This window comes from Octopus bimaculoides, chromosome 22, assembly GCF_046866305.1.
Source record: "Octopus bimaculoides isolate indiv1 chromosome 22, ASM4686630v1, whole genome shotgun sequence".
In the NCBI taxonomy this organism is placed as follows: Eukaryota; Metazoa; Mollusca; class Cephalopoda; order Octopoda; family Octopodidae; genus Octopus; species Octopus bimaculoides.
The window spans coordinates 26,521,675-26,540,930 of record NC_142949.1 but is presented as its reverse complement, the minus strand read 5'-3'; the positions used below and the strand labels follow the sequence as shown (position 1 = coordinate 26,540,930).

General features: G+C 39.1%; 1 protein-coding gene across 1 annotated transcript in view; it reads right to left on the bottom strand.

Moving 5' to 3' along the window:
- The window catches only part of LOC106877606 (DNA replication complex GINS protein SLD5), a 35,111-nt gene that overhangs the window by 11,676 nt on the left and 4,179 nt on the right, over positions 1 to 19,256 (bottom strand). The window contains exons 3-4 of the mRNA XM_014926551.3: positions 17,738 to 17,791; positions 16,141 to 16,235 (exon numbers count right to left, since the gene is read on the bottom strand). Coding sequence (XP_014782037.2) covers positions 16,141 to 16,235; positions 17,738 to 17,791 — 149 coding nt within the window. The remainder of the gene's footprint in view (positions 1 to 16,140; positions 16,236 to 17,737; positions 17,792 to 19,256) is intronic.

Sequence of the window (19,256 nt, the reverse complement as noted above, 5' to 3'; positions counted from 1 at the left end):
AAACAGGAAGAAAGAGTGAGAGAAAGTTGGGGCGAAAGAGTACAACAGGGGTCGCCACCACACCCTGCTGAAGCCTCGTGGAGCTTTAGGTGTTTTCGCTCAATAAACACTCACAACGCTTGGTCTGGGAATCGAAACCGCGATCCTCCGTCCGCGAGTCCGCTGCCCTAACCACTGGGCCATTGCACCTCCACACAATATATTTTACCAGTTGTTATGTAACAACAAAACTATTTCATGAGACATCGTGTTCTAGAAACTTTTTGAGGAAAAATCTTGTGCCAAATGTTCCCACTTGGCTCTTATGCTGGCAAACCTGTACCCATCTATGATGTTCTTTATGTTTCGGCTTGGCACCACACGTGTGCGTGTGAATAACTTCGTTGACATGAGACATCTATACTAGCACTGCTGGTACTAGTGCAATCCTCAAAGGAATTGTCATTAGTATTTTCTTCCTTTTTTTATATTATTTTGGAATGTCTGTGTCTTTTGAGACAATGCTTTTTTTTGTGTTCTCACTTGTGAATGTCCTGAATGTAATAATTCTGATTTTGCAGTTTTCTTTTGAGTTACGTAAAATAAAAATTTTCATTAAAAGAAAAGAACAAACTTTTCTCGTTCTCTACAAACCCTGGGTTGACTAAATTATGTACTGAACATCAAGCTGTCTGTATGCAACAATCTTCAATTAAAATATTCTATAAAATAAAAAAATATTCTGTTTTGAAGAGTAGCTTGAAAAGACACCCAACAAAGACAACAAATATTTTTATCATAGGCACAAGGCCAGAAATTTTGAGGGGAGGGGGGAGTTAGTTGATTATATTGACCCAAGTAGTCAACTGGTACTTATTTTATCAACCTCGAAAGAATGAAAGTCAAAGTTGACATCAGCAGTATTTAAACTCAAAACATAAAACCAGAAGAATATATAAATATCTATATATTTATACTCGAATATTCATCATCTGAAAATTTTCAGTCTTTGCTTTTTATACCAAACCCAAGCGGTTTTATTTGTTTATTTGCATCATTGTCTCCAAATCTGTTCACCTGAATTCCTCTGGGTCCCTGGCAAAGGTTTCAAAGTGTAAGTTCAAATCATTTGAGCACTATTAAGTGTTTTCTATACCAGGAATATCAGAATCTCATCTGTTAACTCTAATTTACCAAATATGTTCTCAAACACTCTTCACACCCTGTACATATATATGTAACACACTCAGACATACACATACACTCAGACACACACCACACACATACATGTACAGAGATAAGTATACTTTTTACTCTTTTACTTGTTTCAGTCATTTGACTGCGGCCATGCTGGAGCACCGCCTTTTAGTCGAGCAATCGACCCCAGGACTTATTCTTTGCAAGCCTAGTACTTATTCTATCGGTCTCTTTTTGCCGAACCGCTAAGTTATGGGGATGTAAACACACCAGCATCGGTTGTCAAGCGAAGTTGGGGGGGACAAACACAGACACACAAACATATACACACACATACATATACATATATACGACGGGCTTCTTTTAGTTTTCGTCTACCAAATCCACTCACAAGGCATTGGTTGGCCCGAGGCTATAATAGAAGACACTTGCCCAAGGTGCCTCGCAGTGGGACTGAACCCAGAACCATGTGGTTGGTAAGCAAGCTACTTACCACACAGCCACTCCTGCGCCTGTATATGTACATATCTATATTATATTATTACAAAAGAAAAGGTCGATAGTAACTTCAAAGTTTCAGCTTTGTGGTTTACACCAGATTGTAAATTATTTTATTCTTCCATATATTATCTTTAGTTATTAATAGGGAAAGGTTCATTTTGTGGGAGGAGCATTGGAAGCGAGAAGTAGGTGTGGTGTAATAGTGTAGTTTTGTAATATATATATAGAAATATCTTTATGGATGGTTTGCATGAATGGGGATTGAAGGTGTGGAAAAATAACAAATTTTTGGTCATAGTATTTATTCAAGCATGTCTGTAAATATAGTTGCAACAGGTAAGACTTGTATAGGAGGAAATGGTGTGGAAAGGCTGTTTCATGACCTTCACCCATGTTACAATGACTCTCCTTCTCCAACTCCCACCTCATACATTATGCTTGTCTCCCCCCTTTAGCTCCTACAGTTCACCAAACCATGTCATCTCCTTCTCATCCCCCACCTACCAGCAACTGTATCTTCTTCCTACACCTGCTATATGCTCCCTCTTACTGCATTCCCGTACCCCCCCCCCAACATATTGCTCTTTGTTCACCCACCCTTTAACCCTCTCCTCCTGAGCAATCTCCCCCCCAACCCCGCTATCACTTCATTCTCTTTCTGAGCAATCCCCCCCCCCCCCGCTATCACTTCATTCTCCTTCTGAGCAATCTCCCCCCCCCCCGCTATCACTTCATTCTCCTTCTGAGCAACCCCCCCCCGCTATCACTTCATTCTCCTTCTGAGCAATCTCCCCCCCCCCCGCTATCACTTCATTCTCCTTCTGAGCAATCCCCCCACCCCCGCTATCACTTCATTCTCCTTCTGAGCAATCTCCCCCCTGCTATCACTTCATTCTCCTTCTGAGCAATCTCCCCCCCTGCTATCACTTCATTCTCCTTCTGAGCAATCCCCCCCTATCACTTCATTCTCCTTCTCATAATCTTGCAAACTGCCCACCTACTTCTAGTCAGCTTTTTGCCTTCTGGGGACACTTGAGCACATCACTGCCATTATCTATCTCCTGCAGCCCCTACTGAACATTTTCCTTTTCTCTCTCCCCTTTTCCCCCATATGAGACATGAGTAGTCATGCAGATCCCTCTACAAGAACCTGCTCTGCACCTCTCCACCAGGGTTCACAAACTGCATGGCAACCTCAGTAGTGAGGGTAGCACAGAAAAAGCACCCAGTACACACTGTAAAGTGGCTGGCATTACGAAGGGCATCCAGCTATAGAAACCGTCCCAAACACAGACAATGGAGCATGATGCAGTCCTTGGACTCATCAGAAACTGTCAAACCTTCCAACCCATGCTAACGTGGACATGTATATATTTATTAGTATTTAACAGAAGCAACAGAGTGACTCAAGGGCCAAGACTATATGTATATATATGAAGGGTTGGCAGAAAAGTTCAAAGGCGGCGAGCTGGCAGAAACGTTAGCACGCCGGGCGAAATGCTTAGTGGCATTTCATCTGCCATTACGTTCTGAGTTCAAATTCCGCCGAGGTCGACTTTGCCTTTCATCCTTTCGGGGTTGATAAATTAAGTACCAGTTACACACTGGGGTCGATGTAATCGACTTAGTCCCTTTGTCTGTCCTTGTTTGTCCCCTCTGTGTGTAGCCCCTTGTGGGCAGTAAAGAAATAAGAAACTGTTAAATCTTCCAACCCATGCTAACATGGACATGTATATATTTATTAGTATTTAACAGAAGCAACAGAGTGACTCAAGGGCCAAGACTATATGTATGTATGTATATATATATATATATATATATATATATATATATATATATATATATATATACGAAGGGTTGGCAGAAAAGTTCAAGGCTTGGCCAAGATACTCTCATGAACCAAATGAGATTTATTTTTCAACACACTACACCTTGTGGTCCACACATTTCTTCCATCAGTGTCGGAGAGCTTCAATCCCATTGGTGGAGAAGCTTTCGTTCTGTTGGTAAGAAAAGTCAACACTGCAATACTGGTTCCCAGCCAAGTGTTTTTCATGTTGAAGAACAGATGATAGTCAGATGGGGTCAACACAAGAGAAAAGGGAGGGTGGTCAACCAGTTCAAAGCTAGTCACACACAACAGCCATTAAAAACAAGGACTTGTGTGTTGGAGCCTTATCCTGATAAAATAAGACCCTTTCGTCTCCATATTGCAGAAAGACTCCTTCCAATCTTCTCCAGCAGTGAAATGATTAAAGAAGACTTTATTTATGGAAGATGGAGTTCCTTGTCACATGGCTAAAAAGACCCAAGATTGGTTGGAAGAGAATGGCATTAAAAAGCTTCCATGGTCAAGCTAGTCACCAGATATGAACCCTATTGAACACCTCTGGGGCATAATGGACAGAACAATTCACAAAAAGACCAAGAAAGCATTCTCAAAGTCAGATCTTTTTAGATTACTGCATGAAACTTGGAAAAAAAATTCCTCAAGAGAATATTCATCATCTGGTCAGTGACATGCCTAATAGAGTCCTTGCATTGAAAAATGCAAAAGGCATGTCTACTAAATATAAGGGTGTCTATTTACTTTTCTCATGTCGGTGTATATGCATATATACATGCATGTATACATATAAAAAACATCCATTATACATGCAGTGGTTGACTTAATTCATCATCTGCAACTACTCAATGCCTTTAGCAACATCTACTCTATCAGCTATGCTTGCATTGTATATACACTCTATACACACACACACACACACACATCACGTGTAACTTTATATACATCAATGCAGGTCATTCAACTCGTAAGATTCCTGACAAACTTTAAATGTGTTGTTGATAGATTTGCAAGGCAAATGCTTCACTGCTGCCTCCTCATAAGAATTGTCTCAATAGATTCTGTATGAGAAAACAGTTTTCATCTCTCACTTGTTTCAGTCATTGGAGTGTAGGCCATGCTGGAGCATCACCTTGACAGGTTTAGTTGAACAAATTGACCCCACTACTTCTTTTGTTGTTGTTGTTTTAAAACCTGGTGCTTATTCTAATTGGCCTCTTTTGCTGATTCCCTAAGTTTTGGAGATGTAAACAAACCAACACCAGTTCTCAAGCAGAGGGGAAGAAACACACACAAACACACAATTTTTTTTTTTCTCCGTGTTTTTCTCCTTATTCTTTCTGTTGAAGAGCGTAGCTCGAAACGTTAAAGACTTTCTCTATTCCCGAGCGTTAAACTAATACATCCTTTTGTTGTTTACACCACCTGTCCTCGTCTGTTGTTTTTTTCATAAATTCTCCTAGGTATATATACATACATGTACACACATACAGGTACAAGCATGGCTATGTGGTAAGAAGTTTGCTTTTCGATCACATGGTTCAGGGTTCAGTCCCACTGTATGGAACTTTGGGCAAGTGTCTTCTGCTTAGCTCTTATGGCCCAAGGCCTTGAGTAGATTTGGTCAACAGAAACTGAAAGAAGCCTGTTGTGTATGTACACACACATTTGTTTGCCTCCCACCAATTTGACAACTGTTGTTGGTTCGTTTATGTCCTTGTAATTTAGTGGTTCAACAAAACAAAAGAGAATGACAAAATAAATACCAGGCTTTAAGAAATGTTTTGGCTGCTATTTCTAATTTTCGGTGTGTGGTGAAGCAATTCTTGCTGAACCCTAAATTTTAAATTATGTTTATATATTTACCAATAATGGTTTTTTAACACACCGAACTACTTGGTAAAATTACTAATTATTAATTAATTAATAATTTTTACCCTATATCTATATATATATATATATATATCATCATCATCGTTTAACGTCCGCTTTCCATGCTAGCATGGGTTGGATGATTTGACTGAGGACTGGTGAAACCAGAAGGCTGCACCAGGCTCCAATCTGATTTGGCAGAGTTTCTACAGTTGGATGCCCTTCCTAATGCCAACCACTCCGATAGTGTAGTGTCACCCGCACGAAGGCTAGTCAGGCGGTACTGGCAACGGCCATGCTCAAAATGGTGTATTTTATGTGCCACCCGCACAAGAGCCAGTCCAGGGGTACTGCCAACAATCTCGCTCGAAAGTCCTTACACATGCCACGGGCACAAGTGCCAGAAAGGCGACGCTGGGTACAGGTGCCATCACGGTTTCGCCTTCGCTTGCCCCAATAAGTCTTTGCAAGCTGAGTTTCGTGTCCAATGAAGGAGACAACGTTGGCATGGGTGCCAGTTGTCGATATATATATATATATATCATCATCATCATCATCATCATCGTTTAACGTCCGCTTTCCATGCTAGCATGGGTTGGACGATTTGACTGAGGACTGGTGAAACCGGATGGTAACACCAGATGGCAACACCTGGGCTGGCTCTTGTGCGAGTGACACATGAGACGCACCATTTTGAGCTTGACCGTTGCCAGTGCCGCCCGGCTGGCCTTCATGCGGGTGACACGTAAAAGCACCCACTACACTTTCTGAATGGTTGGCGTTAGGAAGGGCATCCAGCTGTAGAAACACTGCCAAATCAGATTGGAGCCTGGTGTAGCCATCTGGTTTCACCAGTTCTCAGTCAAATCGTCCAACCCATGCTAGCTTGGAAAGCGGACGTTAAACGATGATGATGATGATGATGATGATATATATATATATATCACATGAAGCTCGCCCCCTCCCACTTATCTCAGGGCTCATAGTCCTGTGAACTCTATGCAAACCTCAATAGTGCAGGCGACACAGAAAAAACACCCAGTTCACACTGTAAAACGGTTTGTGTTAGAAAAGGGATCAAGCTGTAAAAACCATGCCAAAGCAGACATTGGGGTCGATGCCATCCTTGGACACCTTTGATCCTGTCAAACTTTCCACCATGGAGTATGGACATAAAATGATGAGTATAAAAGATACATAAATGTTTCCACAAGAAGAGTTTTACACACACACAAACACATGCACAGACACACAAACATATGAACACACACGTCTGAGAGTGTTTCTGTGTGGAAGTGAATGTGGGTGTGCATAACCTAGAAAAGACTGAGAAATGTAGAAAAGATAAGGTTGGAATTGTTGTTTAAAAGGCAGAGAAGAGAAGATCTGTGAGATTATTAGAAAAGATAAAGGTGGTGGGGTGAGTTGTGAGAGGAGAGAGAGAGAGAGATTTAGTTAACATACACAACAATTCCTTAGATAATATTCTCTCTGAAATAACAAACAAGCTGTCAAAGGTACACAAACACACATACATATGCATAAATACATACATACATAAATATATATATATATATATATATATATATATATATATATATATACACGCACACACACACACATATGTAACCATGCCAGCACGGAACATGATGATACACACAGTCATAGATCTCATATATATATATATATATATATATATATATATATATATATATATATATAAATGGCGGTGCCCCAGCAAGGCCACAGCTCATGAGCTGAAACTAGATAAAATGATAAAATGAAAAAAATATATATACATACACACACACACACTCAGTCATATATATATATATATATATATATATATACACATATTCATACACATATCTATATATAAATTCCTACATATGCTTGGAAACAGGTGAAGGTTAGCAATAGAAAGGGCATTTGGCCATAAAATAGCAAATTCCGTCTGACTCATGCAGGCACGGAAAAATGGATGTTAAAATGATGACTTTTACAGACACACAAGCAACATTGCTCATTTTCAGTGTTCTATGGATAACATGTCTGGTCATGGGGAAATAGTACCTTTCTTGGAAACAGGTAAGGGTTGATGACAGGAAGGACATCCAGCTGTAGGAAATCTGCATCAATGAACTTCATTTGACCCAGGCAAACATGGAAAAGTGGACGTCAAATGATGATGATGATGATGATGGTGATTGTGTATTTTTGCAGTTGAAGTAGACAAGATCATTATGGCACCAGTTTAGGTTTGATGTAAGGTGTCTAGACTGCATGTGAAAGGTGTTGAGATGTAGAGTGTTAGGAAGGAGTGAAAGGTGATATCAAGTATATAGGAATGGGTGTTGGAGAGGATGTCAAGAAGTTTATTAATGCATAAGAGAAGTGTAGAAGGGAGGGGGGATAATCAAAACCAAACCCTGAGACACACAGGAATTAATAAGTGTGTGGGTGCTGTTTTTCTCAGATGGTGCCCAACTGACCATACTATACTGTGTAGTCGACAAAATCAAAAACAATGTGCATAATTAAGAATATAAAATGGCAACAATTTACCCATTGCATCCTGAATATATATACAAACACACACACATACAGTACTGATCCGTGATAGAAAATTCAATAAAAGAAGTACTCTATCTGGTGAGAGACAAATATTATTTATTTATAGGTCACCTTTAAATAAATTATATACATATATATATATATATATATATATATCATCATCATCATCGTTTAACGTCCGCCTTCCATGCTAGCATGGGTTGGACGATTTGACTGAGGACTGGTGAACCAGATGGCTGCACCAGGCTCCAATCTGATTTGGAAGAGTTTCTACAGCTGGATGCCCTTCTTAACGCCTACCACTCAGAGAGTGTAGTGGGTGCTTTTACGTGCCACCGGCATGAAGGCCAGTCAGGCGGTACTGGCAATGGCCACACTCAAAATGATGTATTTTATGTGCCACCTGCACAGCAGCCAGTCCAGCAGTACTGGCAACGATCTTGCTCGAATGTCTTTACACGTGCCTAGGGATATATATATATATATATATATATATATATATATATATATATATATGACGGGTTTCTTTCAGTTTCCCTTTATCAAAACCACTCACGAGTCTTTGGTTGGCCTCGTGAAAGACCCTTGCCCAAGGTGCTACACAGCAAGCTTCTTACGACACAGCTACGCCTGTGCTTATGATAGGATTTTTTTAAACATCGAATGGCTATGAGGGCCTGTGCAAATGAAATAGGGATCAAAGGGGTCCATAGGTAAAAAATAAAAAAAATAGGTCCTGGTTGCTCTGATGGACAGACATGAGATCTTGTGTTAGGGAAGCTGTTCTGATGTCATTTATGAGGAAGAGAAATTCAAAGTGAAAGAGAAAGTTGTTAATGGGTGATTCCATCACATTTGTAATATTGGGTGTGTCTGTGGTAGGATGACAAATGTCAGGGTCAGAGAATGGGAAGCGTTGCAGTAGGATTCCAAAGAATATTGCATTTTGTTTCGTTTTTTTTTTTTCTGAGGTTGATAAAATAAAATACCAGATAAGAAATGCCTTGTTTGTGGATTTGGTAGATGGAAACAGAGAGAATCCTGAGAGCATTACACTGTAGAACACTGCCTCAATATATCTCAAGCAAACTGTGCCACAATGGAAAGAGCAAATGTGAAAATGATAATAGTGACGGTGCTGATGATGATAGTGATGGTGATGATACAAAATGATAAAAGTTGGCAAATTTCTATAAGTTGCAGGGTAGATAAGAATACTGATCATTTTTAGCAAAGCCTTTTGTCAAGGAGATAGAGAAAGAGAGATATATAAAAAAAAATATCTATGATAGCACTGAGAATATAGGTTTCCTCCTTAGAATCTGCTTATTTTTGCATCTAACTTTTATTTACACGAGCTGGAATATGAAATTGTTTTCGTCTAGGCAGGAAGCCAGGTCATACAACTGTATGAGAGAGCACTGATATTAATAAAGAATTTCTTTATCCTTTCCTCTCAGTCTTATCCTAACAGTGGACCCCATTAATAAAATTTATTCCTTCTCTCTTTTAAGTGTATATATATATATATATAAACGATAATAAGAGTGAAAAAACTACAGAAGGCTTGTGTTACATGGTTAAAGTATATATTTAAATTATGTCAGAAAAATGTAATAAAAATGTAATAAAAATGTTATAAAATCTTTTTGGTATATAAACATTGTATTTTGAGAAATAACCGGTTTCGTGTTGTCTTTTCAAATTTCTCTACTTCATTGTGTCGTAAAACAAATGATATATAAGCATATGCATGTATATCTACATCTACATGTATATATAGATGCATATTTGGGTACAGGACGTTAGAAAAATGAACGGGAGCATAAAAAACAAAATGGACTTTGTTTACAGACAACAGAACGAACACATAGGAAAACAAACAAGCCACTTGGAATTATTCCTTCATTAGCTGCCTCTATTCTAAAACTAGGCGTTTTGAAGATAAGGCAGGGCACTCTTAGAGTAGTTTCTTCCTGAGTAGTAGATTAACCTAATATGTACATACATACACATATATACACACACACATATATATACATACACACACACACACACACATACATACACACACACACACACACATTATTAATAAAGCTGGAAAGGCATCAAACAAACTGTTACTCAGAGTTTCACATTCTGATTTGTCAGACAGTTTTGGTGTGTACACACATACATTCTTTTACTTGTTTCAGTCATCTGGCTGCGGCCATGCTGGAGCACCACTTTTAGCTGAACAAATCAACCCCAGAACATATTCTTTGTAAGTTTAGTACTTATCCTACCAGTTCCTTTTGCTGAACTGCTAAGTTACAGGGACGTAAACACACCAACTTCGGTTGTCAAGTGATGATGGGGGGGGGGGACAAACACAGACACACAAACATATACACACCAAATCCACTGACGAGGCTTTGGTTGGCCCAAGGCTATAGTAGAAGACACTTGCCCAAGGTGTCATGCAGTGGGACTGAACCCAGAACCATGTGGTTGGTAAGCACTGGGTCTGGGAAGCTAGGAGGCTGAACCAGGCTCCAGTCTGATCTGACAGTGTTTCTACAGCTGGATGTCCTTCCTAATGCCAACCACTCTGAGAGTGTAGTGGGTGCTTTTTACGTGCCACCAGCACAGGGGCCAGAGGAGGCTGGCAACGACCACAATTGGTTGGTGCTTTTTACGTACCACTGGCACGGGGATCACAACTACAATTTCCATTTGATTTTGATTTTTATGTACTTGACTCAATAGGTCTCCTCAAGCACAGCATGTTGCCCTACAATCCAAGGTACTTTTGAGTGGGCTGGCTATGTGACACTAGTGTAGGTTACAACTGTGAAATCACTTTATTTGCTGGGTCTTCTCAGTCACTGCATATCTCCAGAGGTTTCGGTCTTTTGTCATTGCCTCTGAGGCCCAACGTTCAAAGGTCATGCTTCACCACCTCATCCCATGTCTTCCTAGGTCTCCCTCTACCCTGGATTCCTTCAACTGTTTGGGAGTGGCACTTCTTCACACAGCTCTCCTCATCCATCCATAGTACATGACCATACCAACGCAAACGTCTCTCTTGCACGCCGCATCCGATGCTTCTCAGGGCACCTACACTCTGTCGTTTGTGCACACTGACACTACACATCCAGCGGATCATGCTAGCTTCATTTCTTTCGATGTTTAACACTTTCTTTACTCTCAGTGTCCTGTCAACAGGGATCTCAGTCCACACAGTATGAAGATATGATATAAAGGAGCACTCTGTCAGTAACAACGACGAGGGTCCCAGCTGATACAATCAACGGAACAGCTTGCTCATGATGTAGGCGATTTCTTTTCTGTCTTTGGACTTTTCCTTTTCTCCTTTCTGACGAAGAGTTATGCTCTAAATGTCGAAAACTCTCTCTTCTTACTGAGCATCAAACTAATACATTCCTTGTGCACATCCTCTTGTTATCTGCTCTTGTCAACTTTATTGTTCATTTATCTGAATTGACTATGTGTATGTGTATACATATGCATATATATACATATATACATATATATATATATATATATATATACACACACACATATATATATATACATATATACACACACACACATATATATATATATGCATATACACACACATATACACAAATGTGGAGGTGCGTAGCTTAGTGGTTAGAGTCTTGTACTCATGATCATAAGATTGTGGTTTTGATTCCTGGACTGGGTGATGCACTGTGTTCTTGAGCAAAACTCTTCATTTCATGTTACTCCAGTCCACTCAGCTGGCAAAAATAAGTAATCCTGCTACGGACCAGCGTTCCGGTCCAGGTGGGGGATATATACGCCATGAAACCGGCCCTTGTGAATCAGCAAGACTTGAGAAGGTAACTTTACCTTTACCATATGTATGTGTGTGCATGTGCACACACACACACGTTTTCTGAAGGCAGACAAAAGTACCTGAACTTGTAAACATTCTTATACACATGTATGCATATACTACACACATACTTCATATATTATACATAGATATTTTATGCATAAACATATTCATGTCATTTTCACTGAGTGTGTGTGAATGTGTGTGTATACCATCACCAACAACATTGTTATCGCCATTATAACCATCATCATTATCATTGTCGTCATCATCACCACCATCATTATTATCCTCCTCATCGCGCTCATCATAACGAGCTCGGGACTGACGTCAATTCCTCTTGGTGCTGACGTGAGTCGACAGAAGATGTAAAGATGAAATACTGACATAAACGAAAATATTTTGGTTTCAGTTGAGGAAATTGCTGGAATATTAAGTGTGGGTGCGGCGGAGACGGCAGAAAAGGTGTAAAATATATTTTGGCTGATGGTTACTATTACTACCAGCATGGTGGCATAGTGTGTTGGGTAATCCTGCAATGTTAACGACTGCGCTGCCATCATCGCCTGCACCGCCACCCACCTACTTCAGGTAAGTAACTGCTCTGAGTATACCAGGTATGTTGACGTAGTTTCACTTTGTTGTCAATTCATGATTCACCTTCAAAACTATAAATATATGTACGTGCGTGCATGCATGCATATATATATATATATATATATATATATATATATAAAAACACTATATATACTATTTTACTTGTTTCAGTCATTTGACTGCAGCCATGCTGGAGCACTGCCTTTAGTCGAGCAAATCGACCCCAGGACTTATTCTTTGTAAGCCTAGTACTTATTCTATCGGTCTCTTTTTGCCGAACCGCTAAGTTACGGGGACGTAAACACACTAGCATCGGTTGACAAGTGATGTTGGGGGCACAAACACAGACACACAAACATACACACACACACATATATACACAGACACACAAACATACACACACACACACATATATATATATATATACATATACATACATACATACGACGGGCTCCTTTCAGTTTCCGTCTACCAAATCCACTCACAAGGCTTTGGTCGGCCCGAGGCTATAGTAGAAGACACTTGCCCAAGATGACAAGCAGTGGGACTGAACCCGGAACCATGTGGTTTGTAAGCAAGCTACTTACCACACAGTCACTCCTATGCCTATATATAGATATGTGTATATTTATATACACACACATATGATTTCACTTTTGTATTTGTTATTGGCATAATGACCCGCCCTGGATAGTGTGTGTGTGTGTGTGTGATATTGGATGTTAAATGATGATGATGATATGCATGTATGTGTATGCATGTCGCTACTCTTTCTAGTGACAAGAAAACAAAAACAACAGTAATAACAACAACAACAAAACTGCAACGAGAAGAACAAAACAAGAACAAGAGGAAGATCATGTCAAAAACAACAGAACACATTGAATAATGTAGTCCAAGATGTACAATTCTTGTCCCAAAGAAAATTTCCCTCTGATGTCGAGGTGTGGGAAATTTTAGATTCCAAGGAGGAAATTTGGGGATTCCTGTGGGGAATTGGTTTTAGATTGAATATCTCCTTATTAGCATTGGCATCCTTTTTGGTGGTAAGTTGGCAAAACCATGACTGCATTGGACAAAATGCTTAACGGCATTTCTTTTGGTTCTTTATATTCTGAGTTCAAAAGCTGGCAGGGTCAACTTTACCTTTCATTTTTTCAGGGTTAATGTTGGCGCAGGAGTGGCTGTGTGGTAAGTAGCTTGCTTACCAACCACATGGTTCCGGGTCCAGTCCCACTGTGTGGCACCTTGGGCAAGTGTCTTCTACTATAGCCTCGGGCCGACCAAAGCCTTGTGAGTGGATTTGGTAGACGGAAACTGAAAGAAGCCCGTCGTATATATGTATATATATGTATGTGTGTTTGTATGTCTGTGTTTGTCCCCCCAGCATTGTTTGACAACCGATGCTGGTGTGTTTAGGTCCCCTTAACTTAGCGGTTCGGCAAAAAGAGACCGATAGAATAAGTACTAGGCTTACAAAGAATAAGTCCTGGGGTCAATTTGCTCGACTATAGGCGGTGCTCCAGCATGGCCGCAGTCAAATGACTGAAACAAGTAAAAGAGTACTACAATCAATATAGTTGACTTTACTACCTCTCTTCACAATTGCTAACCTAATGCTAAAACTAGAAAGAATTATTATTATTATTATTATTATTATTATTATTATTATTATTATTATTAGGGTGGCAAGCTGGCAGAATCACGAGCATGCAAGGCGAAATGCTTAGCAGTATTTTGCCTTTCGCTACATTCTGAGTTCAAATTGCACCGAGGTCAACTCTGCCTTTCATCCTTTCAGGGTTGATAAAATAAGTACCAGTCAAACACTGGGATTGATATAATCGACTAGTCCGCACCACACACATTTGAGGCCTTGTGCTTCCAGTAGAAAGGATTATTATTATTATTATTATTATTATTAGGGTTGTGAGCTGGCAGAAATGTTAGCACGCCGGGCAAAACGCTTAGTGGCATTTAATGTCTTTACATTCTCAGTTCAAATTCTGTCGAAGTCGACTTTGCCTTTCATCCTTTAGGGGTCAATAAAATAAGGACCAGTCAAGCACTGGGGCTGGTGTGATTGACTTACTCCCTCCCACGAAACTGCTGACCTCATGTCAAAATTCGAAATCATCATCATCATGATTATTATTATTATTATTTCCTACCCCTGCATGGAAGACGGACGTTAAATGATGATTATCATTATTATAAAGGTGGTAACCTGGCAGAATCATTTGCAAGCCAGACAAAATGATCAGTGGCATTCCATCCATCTTTGTGTCCAGAGTTTAAATCCTGCTGAGGTCAACTTGCCTTCTCATCCTCTCATGATCAATAGAATAAGTACCAGCTGAGCACTGGAGTTGATGTAATCAACTTCCCCCACCACCACTGACACTGTAGGCCTCATGCCAAAATTTGAAACCATTATTATTATTATTAAGGTGGTAAGCTAGCAGAATCATTTGGATGCCAGACAAAATTTTAACTGGCATTCCATTCATCTTTATGCTCTGAGTTCAAATTCCACCGAGGTCAACTTTACCTTTCATTCTTTCAGGGTCAATAAAGTAAGCGCTAGTTGAGCTTAGAGGTTGATGTAAGCAATTATCCCCCTCTCCCAAAATATCAAGCATCGAGCCCATAGCAGAAAGGATTATTATTATTATCATCATCCTCTTCTTTCAATTTTGTTCCCATTTCTTTCCAAGTGTCTTCCCGACACCTAGGCCATGGCACTTGAGTAAGACATAAATAAACCCAACATGGTTGGGAAGCTTCTTACCACACAGCTATGCATGCAGCTACATATGTATGTAGCATTTAAAATTTATGACAGCTGCTTTGGTAGAATTTCATTTAAGACAGTTGTAAAAGATTATATCATAACATACAATCCACCATCATCAGATATGATTTTCAAAACATTAAGATTTTCAAAATGGTAACATTTTAAACATCAATCCAAACATAGCCAATGTTAGCTGGACTAACGATGCATTTAAGCTTTACATTTGAATAAATAGAAGACTGAAGTGTGGCTTAAAACAGGCAAATGAGAAATAAAAAAGATCATATAAATACACAATCTAAGTTAGTTGATTGTTTAACAATGATACTAAATAATCTAAGAAATCAATAGACATAGCAATACCAAAGATAGAGATAGATGGATAGATAAACAAATAGATTGATTGGATGAAGACAGACGTATAGACTATATGCAATATATAGTAGTATTTATATTGTAACTAAGCTTTTCACTGCAATTTGCCAGAGAGAAAAAATTCTAACTTAAAACAAAAAAGGTGTTACAACACTATGCTCAACTCAGAGGTATCATTATTGAACTGATGGATGCATTTCAAACTCATTAGTACTCTTCTGCACCAGATGCTGTTGATTTTAACACCTTTTTGCCTTAAGTAAAACATTTTTCTCCACAACAAACTACAGAGAAAAGCTTTTACAAGTTCAAATACATCTCAAGCATATTTGAACTGGTTTTAAGTTGATAGAATAAAGATGGTCCTTGGCACTGATAATATTGACTGTGGTCCTTACTACTCAGCAAGAAGTCTAGGTTTGTAAGGGCTGGACCCCAATATTAGGGGAAAGAAACAGATACTGAGAAAAGACAAAGAAAGAGAGAATAAAAGAGACATAAAAAGGAAAGGGAAAATACATTAATAAAAAAACTTACTCTTTAGCAAAAGCTAACTCTGCAGGTGAAAATAACGAGTGTCCTTCATCTTCACTATTGTCCTTGTTGATATAATGGGCAGCATGAGATTGGATCTGAAGTGATTGAATGAGAGAATAAGTGCGATGTTTGGAGGGAGTGAGGGAGGAAGGGAGATGGATGGATGGATGGATGGATGGAGCAGAGAAAGAAGAAAAGGATGAATGAATGATGAGTAGCTGGATAAACTGACAGATAGACAGAGACAGACACTTGGAAGATGAATGAACAGACAGAGACAAATGGAAGGACACACAGACAAGTAGAGGAATGGCTAGAGAGATAAATAGATAGATAGATAGTGGAATGGATGAACAATGAGATGAACAAATAGACAAACAAACAGATAGGATAACGATATACAAGGTAATTCAAAATAAATGGTACAAAAAGAAAATATACCTGTGAATTATAACGAATATACTGCTAGAAAACAGGTGTAACATGAAAGGCTATCTCTTCAAGTTTCTACTGACAGTCACAGATATTCAACATGGGTGCCCTTTGCCACATGGCAGATGTCTACATGATAGTCTAGTTCTTGCCACACCGGTGCCAGCAGCATATCCTTATCGACCGAGTTGACTGTATCACCTATCTGCTACGTTAACTCCTGTGAAAGTTGGGGTATGAACACTTTGTCTTTCAGATACCCTCCCCACAAAGGAAAGAGCCACAAGAGAGCTAGGTCAGGGGGACCTGAGAGGCCAGACCTTCAATGGTAAATCATTGCCCCAGCATGAAACCATGTGGTTGCAAAGCAAGCTTCTTAACCACACATTATTCATATTAAAATTTTCGATATGGATTTGCACAAATATATTTCAAACCTCCATACAGCATTTCAATTAACCTTCAGAATAGTCAGGCAGCTGACCTAATGACCTGGAACTTTTGGGCTAGAAAGATAATCTTTCCAAAGATATATGTGTGTGTGTGTGTGTCTAATTTTATCAAGTTGATGGATGGATACATACGTGTGTGTGTATGATAAATGAAAAAGACGGAAGATAAAAGATGCGAGAATGTATATTAATCATTACAATTGTTTCGACCCATCTAGCATTGATCTCTCATGGGTAGGATACTTAACAACTGGTTTAGGAGTATCCGTCAGCATAGATGTGTCTCTTCAGGTGATTACAAGATGTATCTCAGTAAAACAACAGCTGTTCTACAAGATACCTTCTTAGTTTGTGTATAGAAAAGCAACATGTATGTATGTACATGTATTCTTTGTTAGGTTACCAGTTTATATTGTGTGTGTGTGTGTGTGTGTATGTGAATACACTTTACCAGGTTACTGTTTACAAAGTAAGCATGTATGTATGTATATGTCTGTACTTGTTTAAATTTTTCTCTCACTTAAGATTCAGATTCTCTTTCTTTTTATATGAATTCAAATAACAATACACTTTATGTATATTTTAAAATTGGGTCCCTCTTTCTCAGATGCAGAAACATCAATGTCCTTTATCTTAAAAAAGAAGAGTAAAAAATAATCAAAGATACTGAGTTGTCATCTAGAAACAGATAAAAAATTAAAAGTGCGTCTTACCTTTTCTAGACGTATTCGTAAATAACTGTTCAACACAAACCTCACTCGGTCCAGCTAGAAATTAAAAATAAAAGATTCAGAATTTAGAAGTAAGTCTGTGTATGTGACCATGATTTGGGAGAAGATTACGCTATTATTTCTTCATGGTCAAGTGACCATGTGGAAGTTTTAACGTATCCATTGATAGAAATCAACAAAAGAGGGGGGGAAATGGTATTGAGGAGTGGCTGTGTGGTAAGTAGCTTGCTTACCAACCACATGGTTCCGGGTTCAGTCCCACTGCGTGGCATCTTGGGCAAGTGTCTTCTACTATAGCCTCGGGCCGACCAAAGCCTTGTGAGTGGATTTGGTAGACAGAAACTAAAAGAAGGCCGTTGTATATATGTGTGTGTTTGTATATATATATATATATATATATATGTATATATATATGTGTGTGTGTGTGTGTGTGTGTATATATGTGTGTGTGTGTGTGTATCTCCGTTCTTCCATTCTCCGAACTTTCCATCTTTCCGACGAAGGGCTACGCCCGAAACGTCATACACTCTCTCTTTCCTTTCCTGAGCGTCCAATAATACTATCCATATCACGTCCTCACTTTGTTGTTTTTTTGTTTTTTTGTTATTGTGTTTTTGAACTATATATATATATATATGTATGTATGTGTGTCTGTGTTTGTCACCCCCCCCCCCCCCCACCGCAACATCGCTTGACAACCGATGCTGGTGTGTTTACGTCCCCGTAACTTAGCGGTTCGGCAAGACAGACCGATAGAATAAGTACTAGGCTTCCAAAGAAGAAGTCCTGGGGTCGATTTGCTCGACTAAAGGCGGTGCTCCAGCATGGCCACAGTCAAATGACTGAAACAAGTAAAAGAGTAAGGTGAAGCAGGAAGATTTGCCTCCCTTGCTACATGGGTGTTTACTGTCAGCTTTAACTAAGGGGAAGTTATTTAGTTATGTCTTGTTGAGAATTTAATTCTATGGAAAAATACTCCCCGTGATGTAAGGTGGCTGTTGAAACCTGTGGCTGGCCATTCTCTGTGGCAAGGCCTTTGGAATCTTGTCCACAAAATGCGGCTGAACATGCCATTTAATCTGAAGTGTACAACCTGTAACTTTCTCCACCTTTTTTTCTCTTTTTTCATTGTTTCCTTGGTGAGGTAATCTTGTTTTTTTTCTCTTTTACTCGATAACTTGTATTTTTTTGAATTTTCAGGAAGTTCTAAACAGGAATTCATACAATTTTTTAAAATTCTTTTATTTCAGTCACTTGACTGCGGCCATGCTGGAGCACTGTCGTGAAGTACTTTTGTCGAACAATTTGACTCCAGGACTTTTTTTTGAGACTAGTATTTTTTCTATCGGTCTTTTTGCCGAACTGCTAAGTTAAAGGAAAATAAACACATACATAAAGATTACATATAAAAATTTTTTTTTGTAATTTAAAGGCGATTTAGCTGGTGTTTTTAACACATCCCACGACTATCTGATATCTTCCTTGTTGCTTTATCATTGAC